The 27,660-nt window shown below is 39.3% G+C and overlaps 1 protein-coding gene across 4 annotated transcripts in view; it reads left to right on the plus strand.

The window, feature by feature from the left end:
- Window positions 1-27,660, plus strand: part of TMEM117 (transmembrane protein 117) — a 213,609-nt gene that overhangs the window by 39,685 nt on the left and 146,264 nt on the right. For all 4 annotated transcript variants that reach the window (XM_021384987.1, XM_021384986.1, XM_021384988.1 and 1 more), the window contains exon 3: window positions 296-428. In XM_021384987.1, coding sequence (XP_021240662.1) covers window positions 296-428 — 133 coding nt within the window. The remainder of the gene's footprint in view (window positions 1-295; window positions 429-27,660) is intronic.

Raw genomic sequence — 27,660 nt, forward strand, 5'->3', positions numbered from 1 at the left:
CTGGAGGTGTTCAAGAAACTTTTAGATGTTGTGTTCAGAGCCATGGTTTAGTGGGGTTATTGGTGGTAGGTGGATGGTTGGACTGGATGATCTTGCAGGTCTTTTCCAACCTAGCTAATTCTATGATTCTATGATTCTGTAAACCTGTCCTCCCGACACAAACTGGAATAATTGGATGTATCAAGAAATTCAGTTTAGTACACTATTTTGTTTCTTTTTTTTTTTTTTTGTTATCATGTAAACATATATTTACTGACTGACTAACATATGGTTTCTCATAATATCCATACCACAGGTCAGTTGCTCCGTCTGAAAATGTTTCGAGAGGACCACGGGTCTTGGATGACAATGTTCTTCAGTACCATCCTCTTCCTCTTCATTTTCTCTCACATTTATAATCTATTCCTCATTATGGCAGGGAATATGAGGTAGGTTACAAAATCTTTTTTCTGTCTCTTTTGCTCTAGAATATATTCCACAGAAAACTTTTCATATTATGCCGCTTCAGAGTGAACAAGAACTTACAAAAATGTGAATGAAGTAGTATCCACCATCTTTTTTTTCTGGACCTCTTCTTTCTGAATTTAGGTACAGCAGTAATTTGACTGGTTAATTCACCAAGAGGATTAAAGTTTCAGTTACAAAATACGGGGTCCTAGCCTAATAATAAGAGGGTATCAATGAACATTATGTAGAATTGCTTTGATTTGAAGTTATAACTTAGCAAATTTGAAGTTAGGACTTAGTAATTTAGAAGTATAAACATTACTATTGTGTGTAATCAGGAAATTCAGAGGTAAAATTAAGAGAAATTGAAAGATTCAAGTTTGAGTAAACACACACTCCAAACATTAAATGTGTAGTATAATGCTATTTTGATTATGAAAAAATAATGCTTTATCTGGTTTGTTTAAAAGAGTATTAAAAATCTGATTTTTATTTTTAACATAAGGTGCACCAACAGGCTAACATTAAGGCTGGTTGATGGATGAACAGCTGTCTTCTGTCCATTCCGTTTGGATTTATTTTAATTTGAGCTTTTAATTTGAAATTTTTGGCTTAAGAAAACTTGCTTTCTCTTATACTCAAAACCATTTTGATTTTTGTGAGAAAACTTTCATCATCTAATCTAGCTATCTAATACAGGCAAAATTAGTTAATTAGACAAAGAGTTCATTAGATGTGTTGTTTATGAAAGGCAAGATAGCATCTGAAGAGTTTTTAGCAAGAAATGAGAAACTCCAAGTATATTTGAGTTGAAAAACAGTGTCAAATAATTGAATGACTTGTTCTTAGAAAAGTGTCAGAGGCATATCAACAGAATCTGATAAAGTGTTATCTAATGGACTTTTATGTCTGTCAACAAAAATATACAGTGTATAGGGTCCTCTTAACAATGAGACATAAAACAAACATCGATTGGTATCACTGAATGAACCTGAATGGACACCAGCTGGGGTAATCATGTGGTATGAAGACTAATTGTATTGATTCAGGCAAGATGAATAAAGCAGCGGAATCACTCAGTATGTTAGAGGAAGAAATGATCAGGAAATGATGTGGTAAATATGAATAGGTGCCTAATAATAGGCAGAATAATTCTTCCTGCAGTGGAGAGGGTGGGAGCATTGTAGCTTTCTTTCTTCCCTGTTTACATAGTCTATTATTGGTACTATGTTAAGATTTATATTTGGTATTTCTAAAGCTCCAGGAACTATAACTAGCTATTAGTCAAAGCATTAACTGCTTTGAAAGCTTGGCTCATATCTGGAAACCAGAGTTCATTTGTCCTTGTCAACATTTCTGTTCCCCCTATCTGTTACACACTTCCATTAGCTGTGCTGAGAAGATTGTGTGGCAGTCATTGTCCGAGTTCATGGAAACAGGCACAGCCTTTTACTAAAATAGCTGGTGTCAGTTGATCTACTCTCTCACTTACTGTGAAGTCTCTCCTTGACTGGAATTAATGCTAGCTCTAGGTTTGTCACGATCATTTTGGGAAACCGACTGTGCTGTTCAGAAGGAATCACTCTGACTTCCCGAAGTGTGATGAAGGCTTGGTAAGGCTGTTTTGGGGGTACATTTCAGCAAAAAGGCATTGAGCAGGTAATGAACAAAATGTTTCAGTTTCAAACTGCACAACTTAAAACGTCAGTCAAATAGAGCTGTTGGATCAGTCCTTTCAAAGTCAAGGTAGAACAACGTGCAATACTTTTGAAAATAACATCTCTACAACAAAAGGCAAACATTATCAAAGTGGAATACTTCACATCGATATAATACAATTTTTTGAAGTGTGGATTATTTTTCCCAAGTAAATATAATCCTCATGAAAGCCATTTAATGTTTTGTACTTCTGTCTGTGTGTTTTGACACAGTGCCTTACTGAAATGGCTGGTATCAGAGAAAGTGGTTTCCAGAAGGAAGGTCAGAGTCCACCTGCTGCATGAATGTTACAGTCTCTGTAGAGACAAGCAGATCTTACACAAATGGGATTCTGTGGAACACAGGCATACAGAGTACACATCATTTTAGTACAAGGCCTGTAAAAGATTTAAAATTACTTTCTATGAAACTGATCAAAAAAAAAAAAAGAACAATTCGTACTGTATTTGCTCTTTGCTCTGTCTCTTGTTCAGCTTGCCCTGTCTGTTGCCAAGAGACTGATTCTGAAAAGTACCTGTATGTCAGACATTTGATGTTATTTGTGAAAATTCATCTGTGGCTCATGAGTAGGAGAATCATATGTCTTGCATGTGCATGCTGGCATAGGTGATCACAGCAGAAGTAATATCTTGCTAAAGACTTGAGAAACCAATGCCAGGAGTGCTTTACAGTCCTTCTATGTTACCATCTCTAAGAAGGTATATTTTACATTTGCCAGGAGTATTTTTTATAAGTATTTTTGAAGACACTTGAGTTTATGTGTATCTTAATGTGTGAAAGTTAAAAAGTCTGAATGTATTCCTTAAAAAAGGCTGATTGTTGGGACTGTAGGTTGCTAGGAATAGCAAAAACTGCATAGGTTGCTGGTGTTTGAATATACAAAAGCTGCCATGAAAGTAATGGTTCCTATTTTATTAGGTTGCCCCATGACATCAGAGGTTGATTTTGGTGGTATGGCAGTAGAGACTGAACCTTCCCGACACCATCTTGTGTCTCGTGTCTCCCGACACTATTACATTTTGTTGCTGTGTGACAGATGGCAATAGAGGGGCAGTCTGACAGAATTTGTGTCTGATACGGAGGTGTGTATGAAGCAAAAGTGTGCCATTGAATTCCTCCATGCAGAAAAAAAGGCACCCATTGCCATTCATTGGTACTTGCTGAATGTTTCTGGAGACCAAGCAGTGGATGTGAGCACAGTGAGGTGGTGAGTGGTGCATTTCAACAGTGGTGACTGCAACTGTGGGTCACCTCCACTGTTGCAGATTTTTACTAGTGTGGAATGCAGGCTCTTTTTTATTGCTGGTGAAAATACACAGCTAATGGTGGTGATTATGATGAAAAAATAGTAGCTTTGTAGCTGAGAATTTGCTCTATTAAATAGTGTTCTTGTTTACGTTGTATCTGTTGCACTTTCCATGGAAATAAATAGGCATCACTTTTGAAATGACCTATGTATATTATACAGCTACTTAGTGGGTGAATGTGTAACTATTTGAACTGATTTTATTTTATTTTGTTTTAGTTTGGTGACAGAATGGAATGGATCTTTATTATTATTATTTTAAGTTCCTCTTCTTTTTTCAGTGCTATTTCTTTTTCGGGACTTCAGAATTTATTACATTGATCCACTGCAAATTCAGTTATTGCTCTTTTAGACAGAATTGAACATCTGGTTGAGGAAACATATTTGAAAAGCTGTCCAACAATGATCTGTGACTATTTTTGCTTCTTATCCCTGATAACAATAAGCAGAAGCCTAGCTGGGCACCAGGCCCAAGAAAAACATAGTCTTTAATGGAAAATTTATTTGTCAGGATCATGGCAAACCTTCTATCACACTACAGAAAACCAGACTGGAGACAGAAAAAAGGAAAGAATGCCAACTTTATTCTTGATAGTTTAACCCACAGCTGAAGGAAGAGTCAAAATTAAAGTGTTTGCATTCAGGCCTCAACTTACAGTCTGTGTTGCTTAAATACTAGGTAATTGCATCTAAGGGATTTTTTTGCTTAGGATGTTTTTCATTACTTAACACACCATTCCTAAGTAGTCAAGAAGTATGAAGTGCCAACAGCAAGACATTACTGACAACTTTGTGTTACCATCTGAAGGCACGAGAGGGTTGAGTCACAGGCTTCAGGAACAAGATATTTGGTCTAATTGGTGGAAAAGATATGGTAAAGAGAGGTTAAATGATCCACAGGTAGGAAGGTTCACCCATTACTCAAATGCTGTAGAGATCTGGAGAACATAGCAGCACTATTCAGCCAGAATAGAGAAGCAGTCAACTAGAAAGCAGGACCTGTCAAGGCTGCTATGAGAACAAGACATAAAAAGCTGTTCTTTGTAAGTGAAAGTAACATTAAGGAGTGCTTCATGTTCAAATAAGGAGAGAAGATAGATTTTGCAATACTTACAATACTTGGGACACAATAAAAAACAATTGTAAAATATCGGAAAAAATAGTAGGTGACTCCAGTGGCTGAACTGTGCAGTGGGAATGAGGCCATTTCATTTCCTCTGCAATTTGAGATTTTAAGGTGTTGAAGTAGTGAGAAAGGCATTGCTGAGTACATATTCTCAGTGGGTGTGCATCTCAATTAGCCAGTAATACAGTTCACAGAGAGGGGGACTCTGGTACACCGTGGTGTGGTGTACATTGGTCCGAGGATGCATTCTTCATATTGCAAATTGTGCAGTGGTTTAGTATGCATGAATAGAAGTGCAGTGTCAGCACCCTATCATGCTTGTGCAGAATGGTCCTCTGCACAGTGAGCCCACGAGGTCTAACAAACAGGCTAGCCAACATCTGTAGTGGTCTTCTTAGCACTTCGTAGCACCAGCAAGAGTCCAACTCTGCCTGCTGCTCGGAAAACTAGAGCTGTTTTGGGCTATTGAATTCTAAGGGGTTTCCCAGTGATACCCAGATCTCAGGGATCAGATCTAGTCAGGTGGCAAGCTCTAGGGTGCTCTCCCTTCTGAAGACCTCCCTCAGTGGCTTGTTACAGGGACTCTCAGTGTTGCCTTGCCAGAGATCTGATTTCTGTCCCTTGTCTTTGGACTCGCAGCCTTCATTTTTGAAAATAGCGTGGCAATGATGTCCAAACCTTGGGTAGTGAAGCTTTTGCATGGTGCCAGTGAGCACTCTCACATTTTCTGCCTTCTAACCTGAACGTTTGTCTCAAGACAGTCCAGTGGAACGTAAGATATTTACCTTGCATTTTGTCTCCTCTATTTGGCCATTTCTGATTTATGTTTTGGAGACTGAGTTATACGATTGAACAAATTAGATCAGGATTTCATTAACATTTAAGGGTTGTAATGTGCTGGTAAGTGCTGGTAGGATTTTGAAAATGATAACTCTACAAAGATCTTGTCTTTTGAAGCACATGAAGATCTCTTTCAGTCAAAAAGCCAAAAGCAATGGAAAGGCAGTAGTTCTCTCCATTACCTTTTATTATCTCTTGTGTTGCAGAGCGGGCAAACTCGCAGATGTTTCCAGAATCCTCCCCCTGCCCATGCCCACAGCCACTGCTGGAAGACTGATCAGAATCACAGTGGTCTATTCTCTATTTCAATACTGTATGTCCCCAGTACCAGTCTTACACTGTGTCAACGGTTTACGGGCTTGTTCGGCCCGGTTCCATGACTATTGGGGCAGGGGACCCACGGACCCACGCCCTGGGAAAGGGAAAAGGGAAAAAGGGTAGGGAGATGGGCCTAAGAACAAAACAGTGGCAACAATCTGAGGAGAAATGAACTAATTTACTAAATAAGATATCGGAATGCAAAACAACACACTATAATACAATATAATTACAATTTAAGCTAATAAATCCAATAAAATGAGAGAGAGTGTCCAAAATTAAGGTAAGCCTTACTCTAATACCAACGATGAGGTGGCTGGGGAGCGAAATGCTGCCAGGACGAGAGAGGGGACAAGAAGAGAGGAGAATGTCTTGTGATATGCGAGTTTTTATCTTTCCCTCTGACCAGAAAATGGTAACAGAACAGCAAAGTCCCCTGGGAAATGTAGTTCTTCTTCTCTTCTGAGAACCAGGTACCCGCAACTATCCATGATCAATGGAACTGGAGCATTAACTCTTTAACTCCCAGTGCACTACATGATGTTATGATGTAGAATACCAATAACCAAAAATCATAAAACCATGACACACTGCATTCCAAGAGGCCTGCTGATATTGAGTTCCAGCTTGGTTTCACAGGTGGAGAGGTTCTTATTTGCATTATGAAGCTTAATATAAATGTACTGTGCAGTGCATGAGGACTGCAAGGTGTCACAGAAAGTGCCTTTGTTGTGTGGCAAACCTCTGAATCCAGGGCCTAAAGTTGTGACACTTACCAACACTTTTCAGTTCAGAGTTTTGTATTTAATTTTCACTGCCCATTTAACCTGTCCAGCAGGCTGGAGCCATCTTACATCAGAACACCTATCTATTTTAATCACAAGCACTAAGCATATACATGTGATTCAAGCCTTACTTACTCTATTTAGTACTATCATGATATGTGGATAGCGATAGGACAAGGGGGAATGGTTTTAAACTGAGACAGGGGAGATTTGGGTTAGATATTAGGAGAAAGTTTTTCACATAGAGGGTGATGATGCACTGGAACAGGTTGCCCAGGGAGGTTGTGGACGCCCCATCCCTGGAGGCGTTCAAGGCCAGGCTGGACATGGCTCTGGGCAGCCTGGTCTAGTGGTTGGCAGCCCTGCACTCAGCAGGGGGGTTGAAACTCGATGATCTTTGAGGTTCTTTTCAACCCAGGCCATTCTATGATTCTATGATCTACCAAATAATTTTGGTTACTGCCTGAAATCTCATCAGCTTCTGACCCTTTGCAGTGAGCTTGTAGAACAGTGATTAGCTTTGTGTTACCTGGACACGTAGGATGACTCTGGCTGAGATGCAAGTGGGAAGCTGTGCTATCTCTTTTATCAAAGTACCATTGAGTGCTTTTTTTGAACAGTGCATCTTTTGTGTTTATTTGTGAACCTGTCTTTTAGATTCCTGGAATTTTGCAGTGATTTTAAGCAGTGAAAAACCTAAAAGCTGAGAGACAGATGTTTTTTTTTATTTAACTCTGTATTATAAACTTTTTTTTAAATCAAATGGGAAAGATGCTTTTTTTGCGGAGGAAAGGAAAAAAAGAATACTGATATCGTTTTGTGAGACCCCATTTTCAGTTTCCCAGTGTATTCCAAAAAGGCCCACGTGGTGGCAGCAAAGTGCATAGTTTAACAGTGGAAAAGCTAAAACCAGAGGAATTCTATGATTTTTTTTATTTTTTTTCTCCTCTGGACTTTTGTGTGTCACAAATAGATTCTCGGTCCCTCATTTATGGTTTTCTCCTTTGAGGGAATTCTGAATCTTCAGCTGTGCAGGATCTGTCCCTTATTTTTGTCTTTTATATATAAACTTTACGTGCTGAACGTTGAGATAATCTGAATTGGTACCAAAATGTATTGAAATTTTTCCAACTGTATTGCATTTCAGTGAAGAACGTATTGCCTAAAGGAAATCTCTTCTCTTCTTTGGGAGCACATCAGAAAACAGTGCCCTAATGTTTAAAATTATTACATAGTGATGTGTTTTTCACGTGACATCCAAAAGGCAGAGTTGCTACTGCTTGTCTCACAAATGTCAGCTGTCTTAGATGAATCAGTTTTCAACTGACCACTGGATGTTGATTGAGATGCATCATTACTCAACATTGCAGTGTCATTACAATTGTAGAAGCCAGCTATTTTTCTGTTGCTAATTGTGACATTACGATGGCTGTAATACAGGTTGTCAGGATTGTTTTCTTTGAGTGCTGGATGTTTCAAGAGGAGGTTTTGAGTGAATTTATTACCTGTACTGTCAATGGGTTTCAGTTATTCCTATAAAGCACTAGGAGAAAGTACATATTGGTGAACTTGTATCTTGTAGCTTATTTCTGTCATAGAAAAGGTGTGAAATTGCAATACAGTTTACATTCATAGCAAAACTTCCTTTAATTGTATTCCTTTAATTAATTTTAACTAATGTTCGTTTTGAAGAGGACTCTGTTCAAGTGACTAAATGAATTGGAATCCAATTCCAAAGATTCTGCAGTTGAAAAATATGTAGAAAGAGGGCTTGTGTTTTCCATTAAGTACTTTACCTTTGCCTGGAATTGTTACAGTTCTGCTTCCTTTTTTTTTTTCCCTGTTGCAGCTACACAGAGATAATTGCATTCCTAAAAATGTTTATTTACTGAAGACTTTACACCAGATTCAGTCTTTTAGTTTCTTTATTTGCTTTTCAATGACTCTAAGGTTAATCATCACTAGCCTAATTTTTTGACAAGTTTTAAGAACAAATAGGAATATGTTTTACTAACTACTGTTACTGTTCTATAGAACTGCAAGGTCCATGGTGGGTCTGTATTAGCCTTCCAGACCACATGTCTATCCAGCCATGTTTCATGGCCTTTATGTTGGTGTATCCTTTGTATATATCTGTTACAGTCAGATTTTTATACCATAGTCATTCTGTATGGCAAAACATAACCTTTATTTTGTTGATGTTTCATTGTACTCTGTTGTTAAAGCACTCAGCTAGAGAAAAGATCTTAGTATTTGTCCCTGCTCAGTTGGTAAAGATTATTCTGTTACACTATGGGTTTCAGAAATTTCAAGCTTTTGTGAACTGCCAGAAGGAAGGATTTCAAAACCATAAGTCTGCTACATCATTCTCAGAGACTAATCCTTTGTGGGCACTGTGAGTATTTCTCAAAGAGTATGCAGAAAATGGGGACTCCCCTGGAACATACATAGGCTAACATAGGCTGTGACAGATGTACCTGGTGTAAAGATATAGAGAGAGCAGAAAGTTGTAAGAATTACGGATGTATAATACTGCTTCAAGAAAGCAGATGGCTGCAGTCTTTAAGTGTTCTTCAGGTGAGGCTTTTTATTGCACATTCTCATCCTAGCTGAGATCCTAATGCACAGGTGTCTAGGGAGACTGCATGAGCAAAAGAAACCATGTTTTCTGAGGAGCTGTGATTGAAGAGTCTCTTGAGTCAACATCAGTATGTGAAAATCGAAGTTTACTTAAATTTTTCCAAACCAGTTCAAGCTGTTTTAACCTTTATAGCTACATATACTCTCAGCCATATCACCTGGTAAAAAGTACCTCTTGGTTCCATGTGATAAATCTGCCATATTACTTCTATCTTCTGTAAAGAAGACTTCAACAAACTTCTTTTCCTGAGCCAGGAAGCACCAGAGAAAAAAAAAAAATAATAATAATAATTGAGTATAGCTGTAATTAGAAGATGATAATTCTGAAATCTCAGACCCTTGAAAGGCTGAAAAATTAATTCGCCAATCCTCACTCTTGGTGCAAGCAGAGGACAAAGTAGGTCTTGCAGATGACTAAATGACTGCAATAGGATCCTCACAGAACCTGGGCTGGGTGGATGTAAAGCAAGTTATGAAAGAGATCCCTTATCCATAAAGACATCTAGAGATCTTGCTTGTGATCAGAAGGATCAAAGCCAAAAACCAACTGTGGTACAGTTGTAGCAATGTTATCATAAAGTACCCATAATGCAGGTTGATCAGTCTGAGAGCCATACTAATCAATGATAGAATGACTGAAAATTATCCAAGTCAAACCATTTTCCTGTTAAGTCTGTGGGGTAGCTTAGGCCAAACCGTAGATATTTAAGTGATGGAAATCAGTTTTAGAAAGAGTTCTTCATCAAGACATAGGCAGAGGACCCAGGCTGGGAGTTGGGTACTTGTCATATTTGCTGCCTATGTTACTTTCCGGGGCTGATAAGTGTTCAGGCAAGAACTACAGTGGTTGCACTGTTCTAAAACCCCCCTTTCTTTAAGAGCTTTTTCCCCATTCTGGTGTTAATGACTGATTTTAAGAAAACATTGCAATGTAGCTGCTTATGTGAGCGCTTAAAGTAGGCTGTACTAAGTTATGGCCCTGGTGCTCTGGTTAAACTACTTTTACTAGAGAGGGCAATGTAACTATTGTTGTCATCTTTCAGTGGTATAAGGGAGAATGGAAGAAAACAGAATATTAAGTTTCTTCTCAGAGAGAGTATTTGAGTTTATTCAAGCATTCACGATTGCAGTACCCCCAAAAAGTACGTGCATTTTTAAAACGTGTTTTGTTGTCGTATCAAAAAGTCAGAGCACTGAAATTTTTGTGGAAGTGTCCCAGTTTAACAAGTGATTATTCACGTTTCCCTGTAGCTCTATCTGGTGTTAGAACCTTCAATCAACTTGAAACTACAAGTATAACAGAAATAAATTGTCCATTAAAAAAAAAACCCTATTTACCTGCATTTTTCAGCAGCAGTTCATGTGTTCTGGGCTTGTTTGAGGAGAATCTCTAACTGTGAGGTAAGTGCAACTGTGCTTTAATGGTTAACCTGCAGGATTACTGCAGCTTTCTTAAGGTTAGAGTTGTAAAACAGGGCACTGACAGGTAGTCTGTACATGAATGCATTCATAGCTGTACAAATCAGCAGATTAAGAAATGTGTTCATAGATATACTTTTAAATCTTTCATTGAATTTAATAAGACTCTTTTTTTTTTTCTAATCTAGACCTGTTGTATTTTTGTTCAGAAATTTCTGATTGTCACCAAGCTAGAAAGTTTTCACATTTTGGCTGTGAACACTTTTAATTTTTAGAAAAACAACAAATGTTTCAGCAAAATAAAAATGGTTGAAAATCTACTTCTTTTTGTTACAAACCTTTTGATCATGGACATGTACAAGCAATTCACTTTACCAGACAGTAAAAGGAGTAAATGAAAATGGTAGTGCAGTAGTTCATCTCACTTCTATTACTTGCATGATTTTAACTGGTTCTTATTTAAGTTAATCTGAAATCAAAATTACCAGTGTTTTTGCTGTGGGCTTTAACTGCATCCTTAATCATCTCTAAGCAATACTCAGAATATAGAGAAACCCTAATTTCTAATTTTTCCAATGGGAAAAAAAGACAGTAAATTTGAGGAAGGAGGAGATTTTTCCAAAATTTGGTATAGAAAATCTAGTCTGCAGAAGTACTGAAGAAGTTAAATGCTTTTTTTGGAACATTTAGGTTTTTTTTTTTTCCCAGTTTACTACTACATGGGAATTGCTAGGTCATGGCCTTAACAAGTGATTGAGTACCAGGTGAGAAGGCATAGCTAACCCAGGGAGCACAGATGTAAGCAATGCACCTGAGCAATGGAAGGGGATGAACCTTGGGTCCACCCCTCCTCACCCTCATTTGAGGGTTAGCAGCTGAGGGAACAGCATTTCTGGATAGAGATTGTGCTCTTCTCAATCTGTTGCTGGTTGTTGGAGAGGGTGAGCTACTTTTCCTTATTTGTTAGCTTCCATTGCTCCATAGCTCTTGTTCCCCTGTAGAAGGTACTGCTCTTGCCTTACTTTGCCCCTCAACTCTTCAGATGCATCTGTGTTTTTTTTTTTTTTTGTTTTTTTTTTCTCCTCCCTGAGTCTTCTTGCTAAATCTTGAGTTCTTTAGTTAGAATACTTGCTGGATGAGCCTGGACTTTTGCTTGGTAGTAACTGCGAAATTCTGTTTGCTTTCTATTCAGCCTTCTTCAAAAAAAAATTTAGCTTTATCTGTGTTGCACTCATCTACAGATTTTGGAGGTGAACATTTTTATTGTAGGTGCAATAATAGCATGCAGAGTTCTGAGACTTGACATACTACTCATTTTTTATTTTTTGTTCTCAAACTGTATGTTGTGTTGTTTCAGCACCCAAAGGGTCTTCACACTTGAATAAGTTTTAAGTTTTCTTATGCAGTCTTATGGTAGTGATTTCAATTATCTTATGTCTGCTTATGAGCTTTTCTCATGTTTCCAACTGCCTGCTGGTAAGAATTTGAGGTCTTTTGTAATTCACAAATTCAGTTTTAGACTAGGATGTTGCAGTACAATTTAAGAACTTAAATGACTAACACATTCTTACAGCTCGGTAGCCAAAACAGAAGCAGATCAGCCCAGATGTCCAAAACAATAAAATAGAGAATGCTTGCTGTAAAATGTTAACAAACTAAAAATTCCTCAAGAATTCAAAGGCCATTTTGAATAATGTACAAATATCTACTTATGACAGTGCTCAATAGCAGAAGAAATTGCTAAATTAATGAAAATAACTTTTTATAATGCATGTTCCCACAGCTTTCTCCATGCTACCATTATTCAATTACACTTAGTGTTAAAGCATTATAACTAACAAGACCTTCTTAGTAATGTTTAGACAAATTGGAGTTACAGTCACTGAGATGGTTATTTCGTCCATTCTGTAAGGATATTCTTAAAAAGGAAGAATAGACATTGCATTTTAGATTGTCTTGGTTGTGTGTTTTTAGGGGTGGATGTCCATACGTATGTAGAGACTGAAATAATAAAGGCACATGGCATTTTTGAAAAAATGAAACAGCTCTCTTATCATCTGTTGATATATGCGTTTGACTAAAGGCATTACTGAGTCTCTTATTTCAAGAGCCTTTCTTTTAAAGTAAATACTATCCTTAATGCAATTCACCTGTCTTCGTACAAGTGAGTTTAAAAATAGCTGAGCAGTAGATTCCAGAATTACAAGGTGAAATATTATTCATATATGTGTGTAAAAAAAATTTAATGTAAATTGGGGTACATTTTCCTATGCACATTTTTCCATGTAAAGATTTCCTACAGAAAATTCTTGAATGCTTTGCAGATAAATTAGAAATATTTTGCCTCCTACCTGTTATCACCTAGCAAAGCATAGGTTAGGAGCTTATTTTTAGAGACATTTTTATAGTAGAAGAGTCAGCATGACTGTGGCAGAGAGCACTGCTGGTTGTAAAGTTATAATGAAGTGCTGAAAATCATGCTGTTAGATCCTATCCAAATGGAAGCAACCTGTAAGGATTCATGCTGAAATGGTTTTCAATGACACAGGCTTTGAAAAGAAGAGTAAGGACACGCAGTAGGTTCTGCTTCTTTCACATGATCCATTGTAATACTTCCATTGTATTTAACACATAAGAGTAATTGAGAATATAAATTTATACAAGTTAACAGCAGCATTTGGCAATTACAATTAGTTCTCCATTGTTTCATAAATGATAATATAATGAAAAGAACCTTTTTCTAGACTTAAAAGCTTGCAAAGCTAAGAAAGGGGTGTTCCCTTCGCACTTAGCCATCTGAAATATCAGGAGGATCAGTTACATTTGGCACTGCATAAGGCTCAGTAGGGGAACTTGTGCTCCATTTTTGTTCTTGTCTTAGATCAGCAGAGGTAAAGACCTTGCAGACTCCCTGATGCCTCCCCACGCATCGCTGCCAACGCTCCTGAGCAGTGCGTTGGCAGTGATGAAATCTCATAGTTTTGGTTCTGTGGCACCAGCTATCTGTGTCCTCTGTGAACTATGCTTCTTGGGCTTGGAAGCAAGGCTTGCAAGATTGGCTCAGGGACAGTAAAAAGGGAAATGTTACATTGTAGATTTCAGAAACATTGTAGATTTCAAAAAAGCCTGAAGTTGTGACGGTTAAAATGCATCTTTTCCATGTGCTTCTGGTCATAAATAGATGAGATGACTTGGAGCCACAAAGGAATCTTTTGGTCTTGTTCTCAGAGTTATGTTGCGGATAATTAAAAATTGCTTTCTCAAAAAACTTATCCACTAGAAGCATTCCATGCTGAAGCAGAATTCGTATATGCATGCAGAAAAGATGAGCGTGTGTTAGGATAGAAAAAAATCACATGCAGCAAAAAAATTCCTGCTGGTAATTTGAAACCAATAAGCCAGAGCATAACACTAGCACAGCCAATCTATCTGTGATCAATGCTTGTGACTCAGAAACATCCAATTCTTAGTTATCTCAGGTTGTTTCTTTTCCAAGAATTGTCTGCCTCCTCCAGGAAATGGAATGTAAATGCTAGATTCTCATACTGTCAGAGTTAAGAGCAAAAAATCTTGTTTTTGTCTCCTGTTGCTGAAAGTTTCCTGTTTATGTCTCCCAGAATGTTTCCACACAGCGGATATTAAGATCTGTGTTCTCCCTCTTCTGCCTTAATATGCAGTTGCACAGATGAAGTGAATCATAAGCAGAGTGTATACAGTGTGAGAGATATTGCTTGAGTTCTTTATAGCCACTTGCAATGCAATATTCATCACTAAAATACTTTTTTTGTTTTGTTTACCACAAAATCATGCTTATATTTTGCATATTAAAAATCACAGGGCTAGGAAATTAGAATTGGTTCTAGGGTCTCTGTGATTCTTTCTCTAGATATTCCTGTCCTTTTCTTTCATTCTATGTATTATCTTTCATAGAAAAACACAAGCTGGAAATGGAGAGGCCTCATGTCCAGTGGGTGCTCTAGGACCATCTTTAAGAACCCATCTAGAGGTCCTAATGTCCAAGTGGGTGACTTGAGATCATCAAAATGGTTCTTCATTTTAAAATATCATTTGAACCAGCCTTTATTACAGTTGCTGCCTTCTAGTTGTATTCTATTCTAGAAGTTACAAGCCTATCTGAGAATTACATGAGAAATATCATGATAAATCAGTAGTGTTTCTGCAGAAGTGAAGAGACCAAGATTTGTCTCTCAAAAGAATTCCAAGAATTGAGGAAAAGTCCTGGGAAATAACATTTAAGTCTCTAGAAGTAGAAGTCAAAAATATACAAGTGATACCACAAAATAATAAATCAAAAGGAGTCTTTTTTTGATGTTCAAGGACTTGTATATCAGGAAAAAGCAATGGTGATTCAGTAGAGCTCCTTGTTTTCCACAGCAAGCAGAAAATTGCACCGCTTTTTATCAAATGGACAGGAGGCTGAGGAAATAAGTACTGCTAGCAGCAGGCTTGTATGTCTTTGTAGACTACTGTTGAAGATGGTCAGCGCATGTGCCATTTTCCAAAGAAAATCAGTCTTTGGGTAGTTGGCCCGTATTCATGATACTTCTTGTTGCCTTGTGACACAGGCAAAACTCTAGATTTGGGGTCACTTAGAGTTCTGCTCTTAACTTAGTAACAGGTTTTGTCTCGAAGATCATCCTATTACAAAGAAATGGGATTGTAAAGCAGTACTTAAGTAACATAGCAAGCATATCAGGTTTAGTAGGTTTTTGGAGGTTATGGTTTTAGAGGAATTAAACCTGAGAAATCTAGGTCTCAGGAGAGGGAAGGAGTAAAAGAACAAGTGTGCATCAGATCATGTTTGTGAAAGACACAGACTTTGAAAAGTGACCCAGCACTTTCCCAGACCAGTTGATGTGCTAAAACATGTGATGAAGAGCTTGTATCTGTTTGCTGCTGACTAGTGTCACCTGAGAAGAAAGCCTGGACTTTGCATTTTATCTAACAACCTTTTCATATCAGCCCAGATCTGCCACTGTTTTCTGGTGCTTTCTGATTCGAAACGATCAATGTAGAGAGCACACAAAAAGTGAAAAGTAGTGAAAGATAGAAACCTGTTCTGTTTTCAACAGAGATTTGTGTTTGAGTCCTGAAGTAAATGTTGAATCAGTTTGTACTTCCTCCAGACCAGTTTCCTGATTCCCTACTTTTTAGTTTAGGAAACCCAATGACAAAAATACAGTGCTGGTTTGCAGTAGACTCAACGTGAGTCAGCAGTGTGCCCTGGAAACCAAGACAGCAAACCATGTTTCAGGGTGCATTAAACACAGCATAGCCAGCCAAAAGAGGTGATTCTTGTAGTAAATTTAGCACTGGTGTAGCATCCCCTTGAATATTGTGTGCAGTGCTATACTCTACAATACAAGAAAAGATATATCCAACATTGATGGATAGGGGAAGAGTGACTTGATGTCATCTACCTAGATTTCTGCAAAGCATTTGACAGTGTTTCATAAGACATCTTTGTCTCTAAAGTGAAGAGGCTTTGCCACTTGGTGAATAAGGAATTGACTGGATGGATGGTTGCACTTAAAGAGTTGTTGTCAACGGTTTCATGTCCAAGTAGAGATTAGTGACAAGTGGTGTTCATGAGGGGTTGATATAGGGTCTGGCACTATTTTACATCTTTGTCAGTGACGTGGACAGTGGAATTGAGTGTGCCCCCAGTTGACTTGCCACTGACACCAAGCTGCATGATGCTTAGTCAAGCCACTTTCCATCATCTATCGGCGTTCCTGGTCAACTGGAGAGGTCCCAGAAGACTGGAGTCTTGCCAGTGTGACTCCCATCTACAAGAAGGGTCGTAAGGAGGATCCGGGGAACTACAGGCCTGTCAGCCTGACCTCAGTGCCGAGGAAGGTTATGGAGCAGATTGTCCTGACGGAGATCACGCGGCATTTGCAGGACAACCAGGGCATCAGGCCCAGCCAGCATGGGTTTGTGAAGGGCAGGTCCTGCTTGACCAACCTGATCTCCTTCTATGATCAAGTGACCCGTCTGGTGGATGAGGGGAAGGCTGTTGATGTGGTCTACCTAGACTTCAGCAAAGCCTTTGACACTGTCTCCCACAGTATTTTCTGGGAGAAGCTGGCAGCCTGTGGCTTGGACAGGTACACCCTTTGCTGGGTAAGAAGCTGGCAGAAGGGCTGGGCACAGAGTGTGGTGGTGAATGGAGTTAAAACCAGCTGGTGACCGGTCACGAGTGATGTTCCCCAGGGGTCGGTGCTGGGGCCTGTCCTCTTCAATATCTTTACTGATGACTGGGATGAGGGCATTGAGAGCACCCTCAGTAAGTTTGCAGACGACACCAAGCTGGCAGGAAGTGTTGATCTGCCTGGGGGTAGAGAGGCCCTCCAGAGAGATCTGGACAGGCTGGATCTCTGGGCTGAAGCCAATGGGATGAGGTTCAACAAGACCAAGTGCTGGGTCCTGCACTTCAGCCGCAACAACCCCAGGCAGTGCTACAGGCTTGGGGCAGAGTGGCTGGAAGGTTGTGTAGAGGAAACGGACCTGGGGGTATTAGTCAATGCTCAGCTGAGCATGAGCCAGCAGTGTGCCCAGGGGCCAAGAAGGCCAATGGCATCCTGGCTTGTATCAGAAACAGTGTTGCCAGTAGGAGTAGGGAAGTCATTGTCCCTCGCACCTCAAGTACTGTGTCCAGTTTTGGGCCCCTCACTGCAAGAAAGACATTGAGGCCCTGGAGCATGTTCAGAGGAGGGTGACGAAGCTGGTGAGGGGTCTGGAGCACAGGCCTTATGAGGAGCGGCTGAGGGAGCTGGGATTGTTCAGTCTGGAGAAGAGGAGGCTCAGGGGAGACCTTATCACTCTCTATAACTACCTGAAGGGAGGTTGTAGTGAGCTGGGGGTCAGCCTCTTCTCTCCTGTAACTAGTGACAGGACGAGGGGGAACGGCCTCAAGCTACACCAGGGGAGATTTAGGCTGGACATTAAGAAATAATACTTTTCTGAAAGAGTGGTCAGGCGCTGGAATGGGCTGCCCAGGGAGGTGATTGAGTCACCATCCCTGGAGGTGTTCAAGAAACTTTTAGATGTTGTGTTCAGAGCCATGGTTTAGTGGGGTTATTGGTGGTAGGTGGATGGTTGGACTGGATGATCTTGTAGGTCTTTTCCAACCTAGCTAATTCTATGATTCTATGCTGTTGACATGCTGGGGGGAAGAGATGCTGTTCAGCAGGACCTGGACAGGCTTGAGAAGTGGGCCCATGTGGACTTTGTGAAGTTCAGCAAGACCAAGTCAAAGTCTTGTATTGGTTTGGGACAGCGGAAGTACAGGCTGGATGTACAATGAATTGAGAGCAGCTCTGAGGAGAAGCACTTGGGAGTGCTGGCTGATAAATGCTTGACATTGGTCAGCTGTGTGTGCTTGCAGCCCAGCAAGCTAACAGTGTCCCGAGTTGCATCAGAAGAAGGATAACCAGAAGGTTGAGAGAAGTGATTTTCCCCCTTTACTCTAGTTTCTTGGGACCCCACCTGGAATACTGCGTTCAGCTCTTAGGCTCCCAGCAGAGGAAGGACATAGGCCTGTTGAAGTGAGCTGAGAAGATGAGGCTCTGGGGAGACCTTATAGCTACCTTCTTGTACCTAAAGAAGGCCTACAGGAAAGCTGGGGAAGAACTCTTTATCAGAGAGTGTAGTGTCAGGACAAGAGGTAATGGTTTTAAACTAGAAGGCTTAGATTAGATATTAGGGAGAAATTCTTTACATCTGAGAGAAGCTGTGGATGTCCCATACCTGGAAGTGCTGAAGGCCAAGCTGGACTGGGCTTTGAGCAAACTGGTCCAGTGGGAAATGTCCCTGCCCAGGGCAGAGGGTTGGAACTAGATGATATTTAAGATTCCTTCCAAACTGAACCATTCTATGATTCAGTGATTCTATAACATATGTGAAAGCATACAGAGAAGGTCAACAAAGCAGTTGAAAAGGCTGGAAGGTATGTCCTGTGGGAAGAAGTTGAAAACACTTGGATTGCCCACTCTGGAGAAGAAGAGGCAGAGAGAAAGATGATTTCTCTCTGCAACTTCCTGAGAAGGGAAAGTGCAGAGGGAGGTGCCAGGCTCTTCTCCCTGTTAACTGATGACAGGATGCACAGGAATGACACAAAGCTGTGCCAGGGGATGTTCCAGAAAAATTTATTTACTGTGAAGGTGGTCAAATACTGGAACAGGCTTCCTAGTGAGGTGATAGATGTTCTAAGCCATTCAGGCAGCCTTTGGAAAATGCTGTTAATAATATACTTTAAATTTTTGCTAGCCCTGAGGTGCTCAGGCAGTTACTATCTTTGAAGGTCCCTTCCAACTGAACTATTCTGTTCATTGGATCTTAGATAAATGTGATCTTCAGTGGAGATAAAAATTCATTTTGTGCTCATGAAGAGCTGGTAGTTGAGGGCCAGGGTTGCCTTTTTTTTTTTTTCTTGCTTCTGTATGCAAAACTATTTTGAAGTTGTATGGCCAGGGCAATCCCAGGAATTTATACAGACTGGGGGAAGAAGTACTTGAAAGCAGCCCTGTGGAGAGGGACTTGGAGGTCCTGGTGGACGAGAAGCTGGACATGAGCCAGTAGTGTGCGCTGGCAGCCCGGAAGGCCAACTGTGTTCTGGGCTGCATTAAAAGAGGAGTGGTCAGCAGGGAGAGGGAGGTGATTGTCCCCCTCTCCTCGGCTCTTGTGAGGCCCCATCTGGAGTACTGTGTCCAGGCCTGGGGCCCCCAGTACAAGAAGGGCCTGGAGCTCTTGGAAAGAGTTCAGGGGAGGGTGACGAAGATGATTAGAGGGCTGGAGCACCTCTCCTATGAGGAAAGGTTGAAGGAACTGGGCTTGTTTAGTTTGGAGAAGAGAAGGCTCCGGGGAGACCTCATTGTGGCCTTCCAATACTTGAAGGGAGCGTATAAACAGGTGGGAGATCGATTGTGAGGGTAGATAGTGATAGGACAGGGGGGAATGGTTTTAAGCTGAGATGGGGGAGATGTAGGTTAGATATTAGGAGGAAGTTTTTCACATAGAGGGTGGAGACGCACTGGAACAGGTTGCCCAGGGAGGTTGTGGATGCCCTGTCCCTGGAGGTGTTCAAAGCCAGGCTGGGCATGGCTCTGGGCAGCCTGGTCTAGTGATTGGTGACCCTGTACTTATCAGGGGGGTTGAGACTCGATGATCTTTGATGTCCTTTTCAACCCAGGCCATTCTATGATTCTATGATTATACAATCAAAATTAAGGCAGCTAGAGGGCACTGTGGCTAAACATTTGTAACCTGCATTTTAATTGGTGCTGATTTTCTTCTCTGACATAAGTTGTAATTCAGAATTAACAATAGGTATAAAGTTGCCCCTCATGTATTTTGTTGTTCCTAGAACACATCTACATTACTATTAATTAATGCTGCTTCCATCTTTGAGCTTTTTAGTGAAGAGTCAAAAACATACTGAATAATGTATTTGTGAATTCCCACAAAATATTCACTGTAAACCATATAGTAATTCCCACACAAAAAATCACTTTAAAACTGCACGTTTTCAGATGTTGAAAACTTCTATTAGTCACAGTTGTTTATCTAACAAACATGTATAACTAGTGATCCTATGCCTGTGAAAGGAATGTCATGGTAATCTTCTAAAGAAAGATTCCAGATTTTTATTTATTAAGAATAGCAGATTCTGAGCATGCAAGCTTGGATTTAGGGTCAGATTTTGTTAAACAGATTTCCTCAAGAAATGCCTTAGCCCTCATGTGGCCTTATTTAAACCAGTAGAGCAGCCTACTGCAAATTGGTATTCAGGTGAATAAAATAGACTGAATCTGTCCATAAGTAAACTGCTATGAGTTAGAAAGTCAGGTGCCAGTTCACTCTAAATCACAAGGTAATCACTGCTGGATATGCATTGATAATGGAAAAAATAGGTAGTCTGTACAAGATCTTTCTTTGAATAAAAACAAAGGGGAATATATTGAGATTTTTAAGGGCTGTGCTGCAATTTAAGGTAAGTGATAGAGTGCTGGCCTTTGTTTCCTGAATTAAAAATGGCAAAGATCAAATAAAGCATTCTATTATCTTTCATGATGCCAGTGTTCATGATTTTTTTTTTTCTATCAGGATGCAGCATGGCTATACATGTGGTTCTTTAATGCAAGCTTTACATCTGACATTTGTGAGTGCTTTTATCTACATAAATCACATACCAATTAACTGCTGTTACTTAATTACACCATCCATTTGGTGGAATCATTTATTTATCCCACCTAATTTGGTTTGTGCTGGTTACTGTTCACAGTTGTGCGGTTCAGCTGGGATTAGTTTCAAGCTGTGTGTTGCAGCTGCACCATGACTCAACTGTTCTCTCTTGTCTCTTTTATTCAGGAAGGTGACAAGATAAGTAACAGCTGAGCTAGTTATCAGTCGTGAGTTTATTGCTGGATAGAATGCATGCTTAAGGCAAAGATAAAATGATTTCTGTCATTAGAGGTTGGGAATTTTCCTCTTTAGGCTGCCTATGATTGAGCCTATTGTTCTTGATTTTTGGCCTTGTTATTTTCCAGTGTCACTGAAAAATGTCTGCACCTTTGCAGCAGCTCTAAGTATTTCCTGTAGAACACCTGAATTTGTGGTAGCCTTGCCAACAGTAAATACAGATATTGAATTTTTGTCACCATACCAATAGCTGTTCTAGTTCTATGAATGTTGCACAAAGTGTATGTTCTTAAGATGTTAGTAGGAGCTTACTGTGCTGACTTAATGATAATTGCATTAAGTATATTAAATCTGTGATCTGTAAGACTTGTCACCAGGTTAACCACCAGTATTTTTAATTAAAGGCAGCCTTTTTTTGCCAGTTGAGTTGTTCTTTGCAGTTTTTCCTTGGTGAAAGCAATTATAAGCCACCAAATAAAAATGGAAGTTTATGGAGGTAGGTATGAGAAGAATCACGTTGACTTAGTAGAATTCTTAGGTTACATCAAGAACTACCTGGGACAATCAGTTCCTCTCACTCAAACTCAGTCATAGTGCCTCTGTAAACCCTCTACCTTAACGCTTTGCCAAGTCTGAGATATGTTTGAGACAACCAGGTATATAAATGGATCGTTTTTCTTTTTTTTTCCCTTCCTCTATCCAACAGGAGACTTGTTTGAGTCCTTTCTGTCTTGTGGTACAAAGATCAAAGCTACTGTGAATCAGGGATTCAATACAGTGCAGTTTTAAATAGAAGTCATCCTCGCAGTTCATTCAGCAAAACAGCTGTTTTGTAAGTGTAATTTTGGATAATCCCAGATATACACAGATAATGTTTTCCTTTATTTTAGGTAAATTAATGTAAAACAGGAGAGGCGTTTCTCTGCAACGATATTTTGTGACTACTTAAACAGTGATTTCATGTGCATGTAATGAAACCTGAAAACTGGTTTATGTTGATTGTTGGATAATCGTTTAAGCTTAGTGAGCAGTTTTGGTCCCCATAATAATTCTCTGTAGTTGCTAACAATGTACTATACATCTAGGCTTTATAATACCAAACAGCATGTCTTCTCTTCAACCCATTCTTTCTTTTTTCATGCATTATAGCCAAATAGATGGTTAGAAAGGCAGGATGGAGCCGAGCAGATTTGCCTTGGTATGTCTTTCCCAGACAAATGAGGATGGGGATTGATTAAGTGTCAGACTGCACTTTTACTAATGAAATGTTAGAAGAGAATAGTGTGTATCCAGTTCCCTATTTCTTGTGTATATCGTTCTTATGTGCTACAAGTGTTCAGTCACAGTTCTCCCCGCACAACAACTTATGATTCAAGTGGAACCACTCCTTTTGCCTGCTCCTATGGAGGAACTTGCTTCATGGTCTTTTCGGTTTCCCAGGGTTTGGATAGGAAGATGCTATTTAACCCTCATCCATTCTGACTGCTGTGTTTTGGGGAGCACTACATCTGGCTTTGAATGTGAACGAGTTTGACAGCAGACAGGTATACTGATAGAGGCTTCTGCTCTGTGTTGGTAAATGCACCAGGATATATTCACACACTTGCATGGTATGGAGGAGAAACTGCAGCTCTGAAATGTTCTTGATCTAAATATGTCACTGGACAGAGAAGCTGATGCTGTTCTGAGAATTGTTGTGCTGCTTTTCTGGTGTAAGAGTTTCCAGTTTCTGATTCCTGATTGTTTTATACCTTTCTGTGATAAAGAATTTTTCTGTACCCAGTGTTTTCTTTTTTTGTAGACATGTTTACGACTAAGTCATTTCTCAATGCTATTTTTAGTCCACTGAACAGGCAGGTTTTAGAACTCACTGTATGTTTTCTCTCCAGCCTTATTTTAACACATTCTTTTTTTTTTTAAACATGCTTTAAAAGTGTGGAGTCCAGAACTATATGCAGCACTTTGATGTCAGTTGTACTATTGCTATTTATAAAAGTAAAATGTTTTCATTGTTCTGCATAGCACATCTGTTATTGATGAAAATTAACCTGCTAATAGAGGCTTGAATTTTTCTCTTGCTTCCTGTGAGTATTTGGAAAAACACTGAAAGTGCCCTGATAAATACTGTTTTACATAGACTTTTTTTAATAACTAGACCAGTTGCTTATACTGTTGATGTTTCACTGTTTCTTCTCTAAACTGCTCACCATATACAGGGAATAGACACTATAGTGTCTAGTACTTGTTGCTGTTTGTTGCTTCTGTCAGTTTTGAGTACAGAGCTACCCTCAAGAATGCACACTAGAACTTGTATCTCAGAGCATGTAGTAAGCCTTTGTTAGCAGATTCCAAGGTGATTACTACACTGATAGCCAATTGTGTTGTTCCAGAATAATTTCCCACAGCCTGTGCTGACAGCAAGAGTGAAACAATGAGAAGTATCTTGAGTCCACATGATTTGTGTAGGAAAACTGCAGCCAGTCGTGCAAAGTTTAGGGAGGATGTTTGAATCAGGCATCCTGGCTCTGCCCCTGCTAATAAGGAACAGCAGAGGTGGTAGTGGTTTAGATTGCCATTATTATCATAGAATCATCGAATGGCCTGGGTTGAAAAGGACATCAAAGATCATCAAGTTTCAACCCCCCTGCCATGGGCAGGGTCGCCAACCGCTAGACCAGGCTGCCTAGAGACACATCCAGCCTGGCCTTGAATGCCTCCAGGGACGGGGCATCCACAACCTCCTTGGGCAACCTATTCTGGTGCATCACCACCCTCTGTGTGAAGAACTTCCCCTAATATCTAACTCAAATCTCCCCGGTCTTAGTTTAAAACCATTCCCTCTTGTCCTATCACTATCAACCCATGTAAACAGTTGTACCCCCTCCTGTTTATATGCTCCCTTCAAGTATTGGAAGGCCACAGTGAGGTCCCTCTGGAACCTTCTCTTCTCCAAGCTAAACAAGCCCAGTGCCCTCTGATCATCTTAGTGGCCGTCCTCTGGACCCATTCCAAGAGCTCAGCATCTTTCTTGTGCCGGGGTCCCCAGGCCTGGATGCAGTACTCCAAATGGTGCCTCACAAGAGCCGAGTAGAGGGGGACAATCACCTCCCTCTCCCTGCTGACCACTCCTCTTTTAATGCAGCCCAGCACATAATTGGCCTTCCGGGCTGCCAGCACACACTGCTGGCTCATGTCCAGCTTCTCGTCCACCAGGACCCCCAAGTCCTTCTCCATAGTGCTGCTCTCAAGGAGTTATGATGATTTATTTCACATATAACTGTGCTTCCTTCATCCCTTGAATTTCTGACCATGACAGCGTTTACTTAAGACCTGTATAAGCTGATTGCGGTTATGGAAAATTACCTTGTTCCCTGATGAGAACACTTATTGTTCAGTTAGGTTGTTTTTTCAATTAGGTTGCTTTGGTTTTTTTTTTCCTGGTTTATACTAGACAACATTTTTTTTTCCTGATTGCTGCATTAAGAAATAGAAGCGGCTATTAGTAAACTCTCTGAAAATTTAGTATCTTGTAGAGTTCCAGATAGTCCTGTAACATGCTTGTGATGAACAGATCACTGGGTTTAACATCCAGTATTTAATAACATTCCTTCAAATATCTTCAGAAGATCAGAGGTAGTCTTACCTTCTCGTCTTGAGTCCGTCCAAAGGAACAGCATTGCTCTGTGAAACAGGGCAGTCAGTGCAAGCAGGTGTTGTTTAGGGATGAGTTATTTTGACTGCAACTAACAGAAACCTGTAAGTGAGCTTCTGGCAGGTAGATAATAACTTTAAAAAAGGTATATAATTTCATTCTAGATGATGTAATGGAACAAGTACAAAAAAATACACCTTCAGAAGAAGTATGTAAAATTTCATCTTTAACAACAGACTCTGGCAGTTTCACAAGTGGAATATACTTTAGAAGTAAATTGTATTAAAATGCAGAGTAACACTTTTCAAAACATTTGAAAGGATTCTGGTGAATTGAGGCACGTAATTCCTGGATTTTTACCCATTTTAGCAAGCGTACTTTGGAGAAGTGCGTTGCTATAGTTCAAAATTTTGTGGTGCACAGTTTGAAAATTAACTTAAATTTTCAATATAAACAAATTTTTGGTCACTTTCGCAGTTAATACTTTAAAATGCACTCAGAGACAGCTGGAAAACCACAGCTGCAGAAGTCTGATATCCCTGCTGGGCAAGCTGATGGGATCAATGAACCGTAAACAAATATGCACTACTAAAGACAACTCTGAAAGAATCCTTCTGCGGGGGAAGGTTATGCCTTGCAAAAATCTTCTAGAGTTGAGTGCCTTAAGGCATCACTGAATATGTGAACTAATAAATCCAATTGATATGAACTTACTTGAAGTCTTTGAAGAATCTCAGTCAGGATTAGAATGAAAATGTATTGAAATGAACAGCCTGTTAAAAGACAGGAAACAAAGGATAGAAATAAATGATCAATGTTAAGAATGAAGGAAGCTTATTAGTAGTCAAGGGGATCTGTGGCTGTATCTGTACTGCTCAGTGTTTGCAGAGTGTGCTGGAAAAGAGGGTAATAGTCAAGTTTTTGATAACGCTACATTGCTCAATGAGGCAAAAATGAAACCTCACCGCAAAGAGTTGCAGAAGGACTTCACAGCATCAAGTTCCTAGAGGATGAGGTGGCATATGACAAGCTATTGCTTCACAGTAAACAGAGCTTGGAGTTAATATAGGTAGTTGTATAAAAATGTCAGTTCAACAGGAGAGAGTGTAAGGAATTACAAGGGAAAGAGTAGAGAAAAAAGAATAGAAGGAACAGAAATCATTGTGCCACTGTTTGTACTTGAAGCAATCCTGCATCTTGAATAATATGGATCATTGTGTTCCCTCTTCAAAAAATAATATATAGAACTCAAAAATATTTAAAGTGCAGCAAGGATGATCAAAGGAACTTCTTTCATATAAGAAGCTGTTAAGTGGACTAGAGTCTATAAAAAGGTCTTTAAAATCACCGGTGGCGCACCAGAAACTGAAGAACAATTTTTCACTTCTTCATACTGTAAAATTTGGGGATTATCAAATAGTATCCCTAAATGGGTGGGTAGAATGAAAACAAATGGAATTTTAAACACAATGATATCACGTTTGATTGAGGAAGTCCTTAAGCTTCAGTTTACTCAAATCTGAGAGTCTATAATGGAGAAGTATCATCTATTATTTCTTATCTTAACTCTTTCCTTGATCATCTGTGAGAGGCGGATTACTGGGATAGATGTTTGATCTGGCAAAGTACAATCATGATTATATTCCTATTATTCTGATGATGTATATTTCTTAAATGTTAGATATAAAAGATATATGTATATATAAAAGATATATAGATATTTAAAACACTGTCTTATTTGTCTTAGCCATATGAAATACATTCTGTAGAGCATTACATGTCATTGCAACATGCCTGCTCTACCATTCTTGGTACAGAAAATTCATGATTTTTGAAATTTTTATCTCGGGAAAGACAAATTATCTTCCAGATATATTAGCTGATTATAAAGTCATAAGTGATTACTTTAGAAATTTGGAGGAAAGGAAATTTAACAAGAAAGTGGGGAAGAAAAGTTGTTCCTTCAGTGACTAATGTAGACTTGCAAATGGGAAGATTGGTTGAATTTAATGGCCTGTGTTTGTTTATTCATTTGAGATTCTGCTTTTATGTCTAATTCATAGTTTCCAAATCTTTCCAAGATGGGGTTTGGAACAGCAGTATTTACTTTGGTATACATTATTAAAGAGTTGAAGCAAGTACACAGCCTCTGTATCAAACTTGTTAACTAAATATCCATTGGAGAATGAAGATTTTCTCACTCTCCCAATGCAACTAAACACATAGGAAAGATTATAATGCAAAATCTAACAATGTTGCAAAAAAAGGTAGTGAGATTATGAATCACTGAATTGTTTTTTGAGAAATAGGGAAAGATTGGACAAAACATGAAAAACATGAACGGGAGAAAATGAGAATGGAGATATTTTGAAAGCCCTTTGTGAAGCAGCAGCGATAATATTGTAAACTCATTGAGGTGCACTGTGTATGGCAGTTCTGTCCAAATTCTTCTATTTGTTAACAAGTTTATGCCAAAGAACTGCCTGTTTCATTCATTCAGTCACCAGTTCATTCATTCACTTTATGGAGCACCGATCAGACACTGGACTGAATATACTCCATCTAATGTTTTCCCCACATTCCTAAAATATTAGCTAAATAAGCCGTCAGTAATGTGACCCCGAAGAGTGACATCTTGTTATAAATATCCAAAGAAGAAACATTTGAATGCTCAACAGGATAAATCAGCTCCTCTCAATCTATCTGACACCCACACATACACATGCGCATGTGTTATGCAACTTATTAAACATTCAAAGCATCAAATTAGTTCAGTATCTGTCCTTGGATTTGCAATTTGCATGCTATTTATCACCACAAGAGTACACATATTATGGTTTCCTTTTTATAAATCATGTAGATAAAACATTTTCATTGCATGTCACTGTATATAAAATATAATTCTGTTTTTGTCAGCAGACTGTTAAATGACAGTGAAGCGTCTGCAGTGTGCATGAAGCAGCAT

This window comes from Numida meleagris, chromosome 1 (genome assembly GCF_002078875.1).
Source record: "Numida meleagris isolate 19003 breed g44 Domestic line chromosome 1, NumMel1.0, whole genome shotgun sequence".
NCBI classification, from domain to species: Eukaryota; Metazoa; Chordata; class Aves; order Galliformes; family Numididae; genus Numida; species Numida meleagris.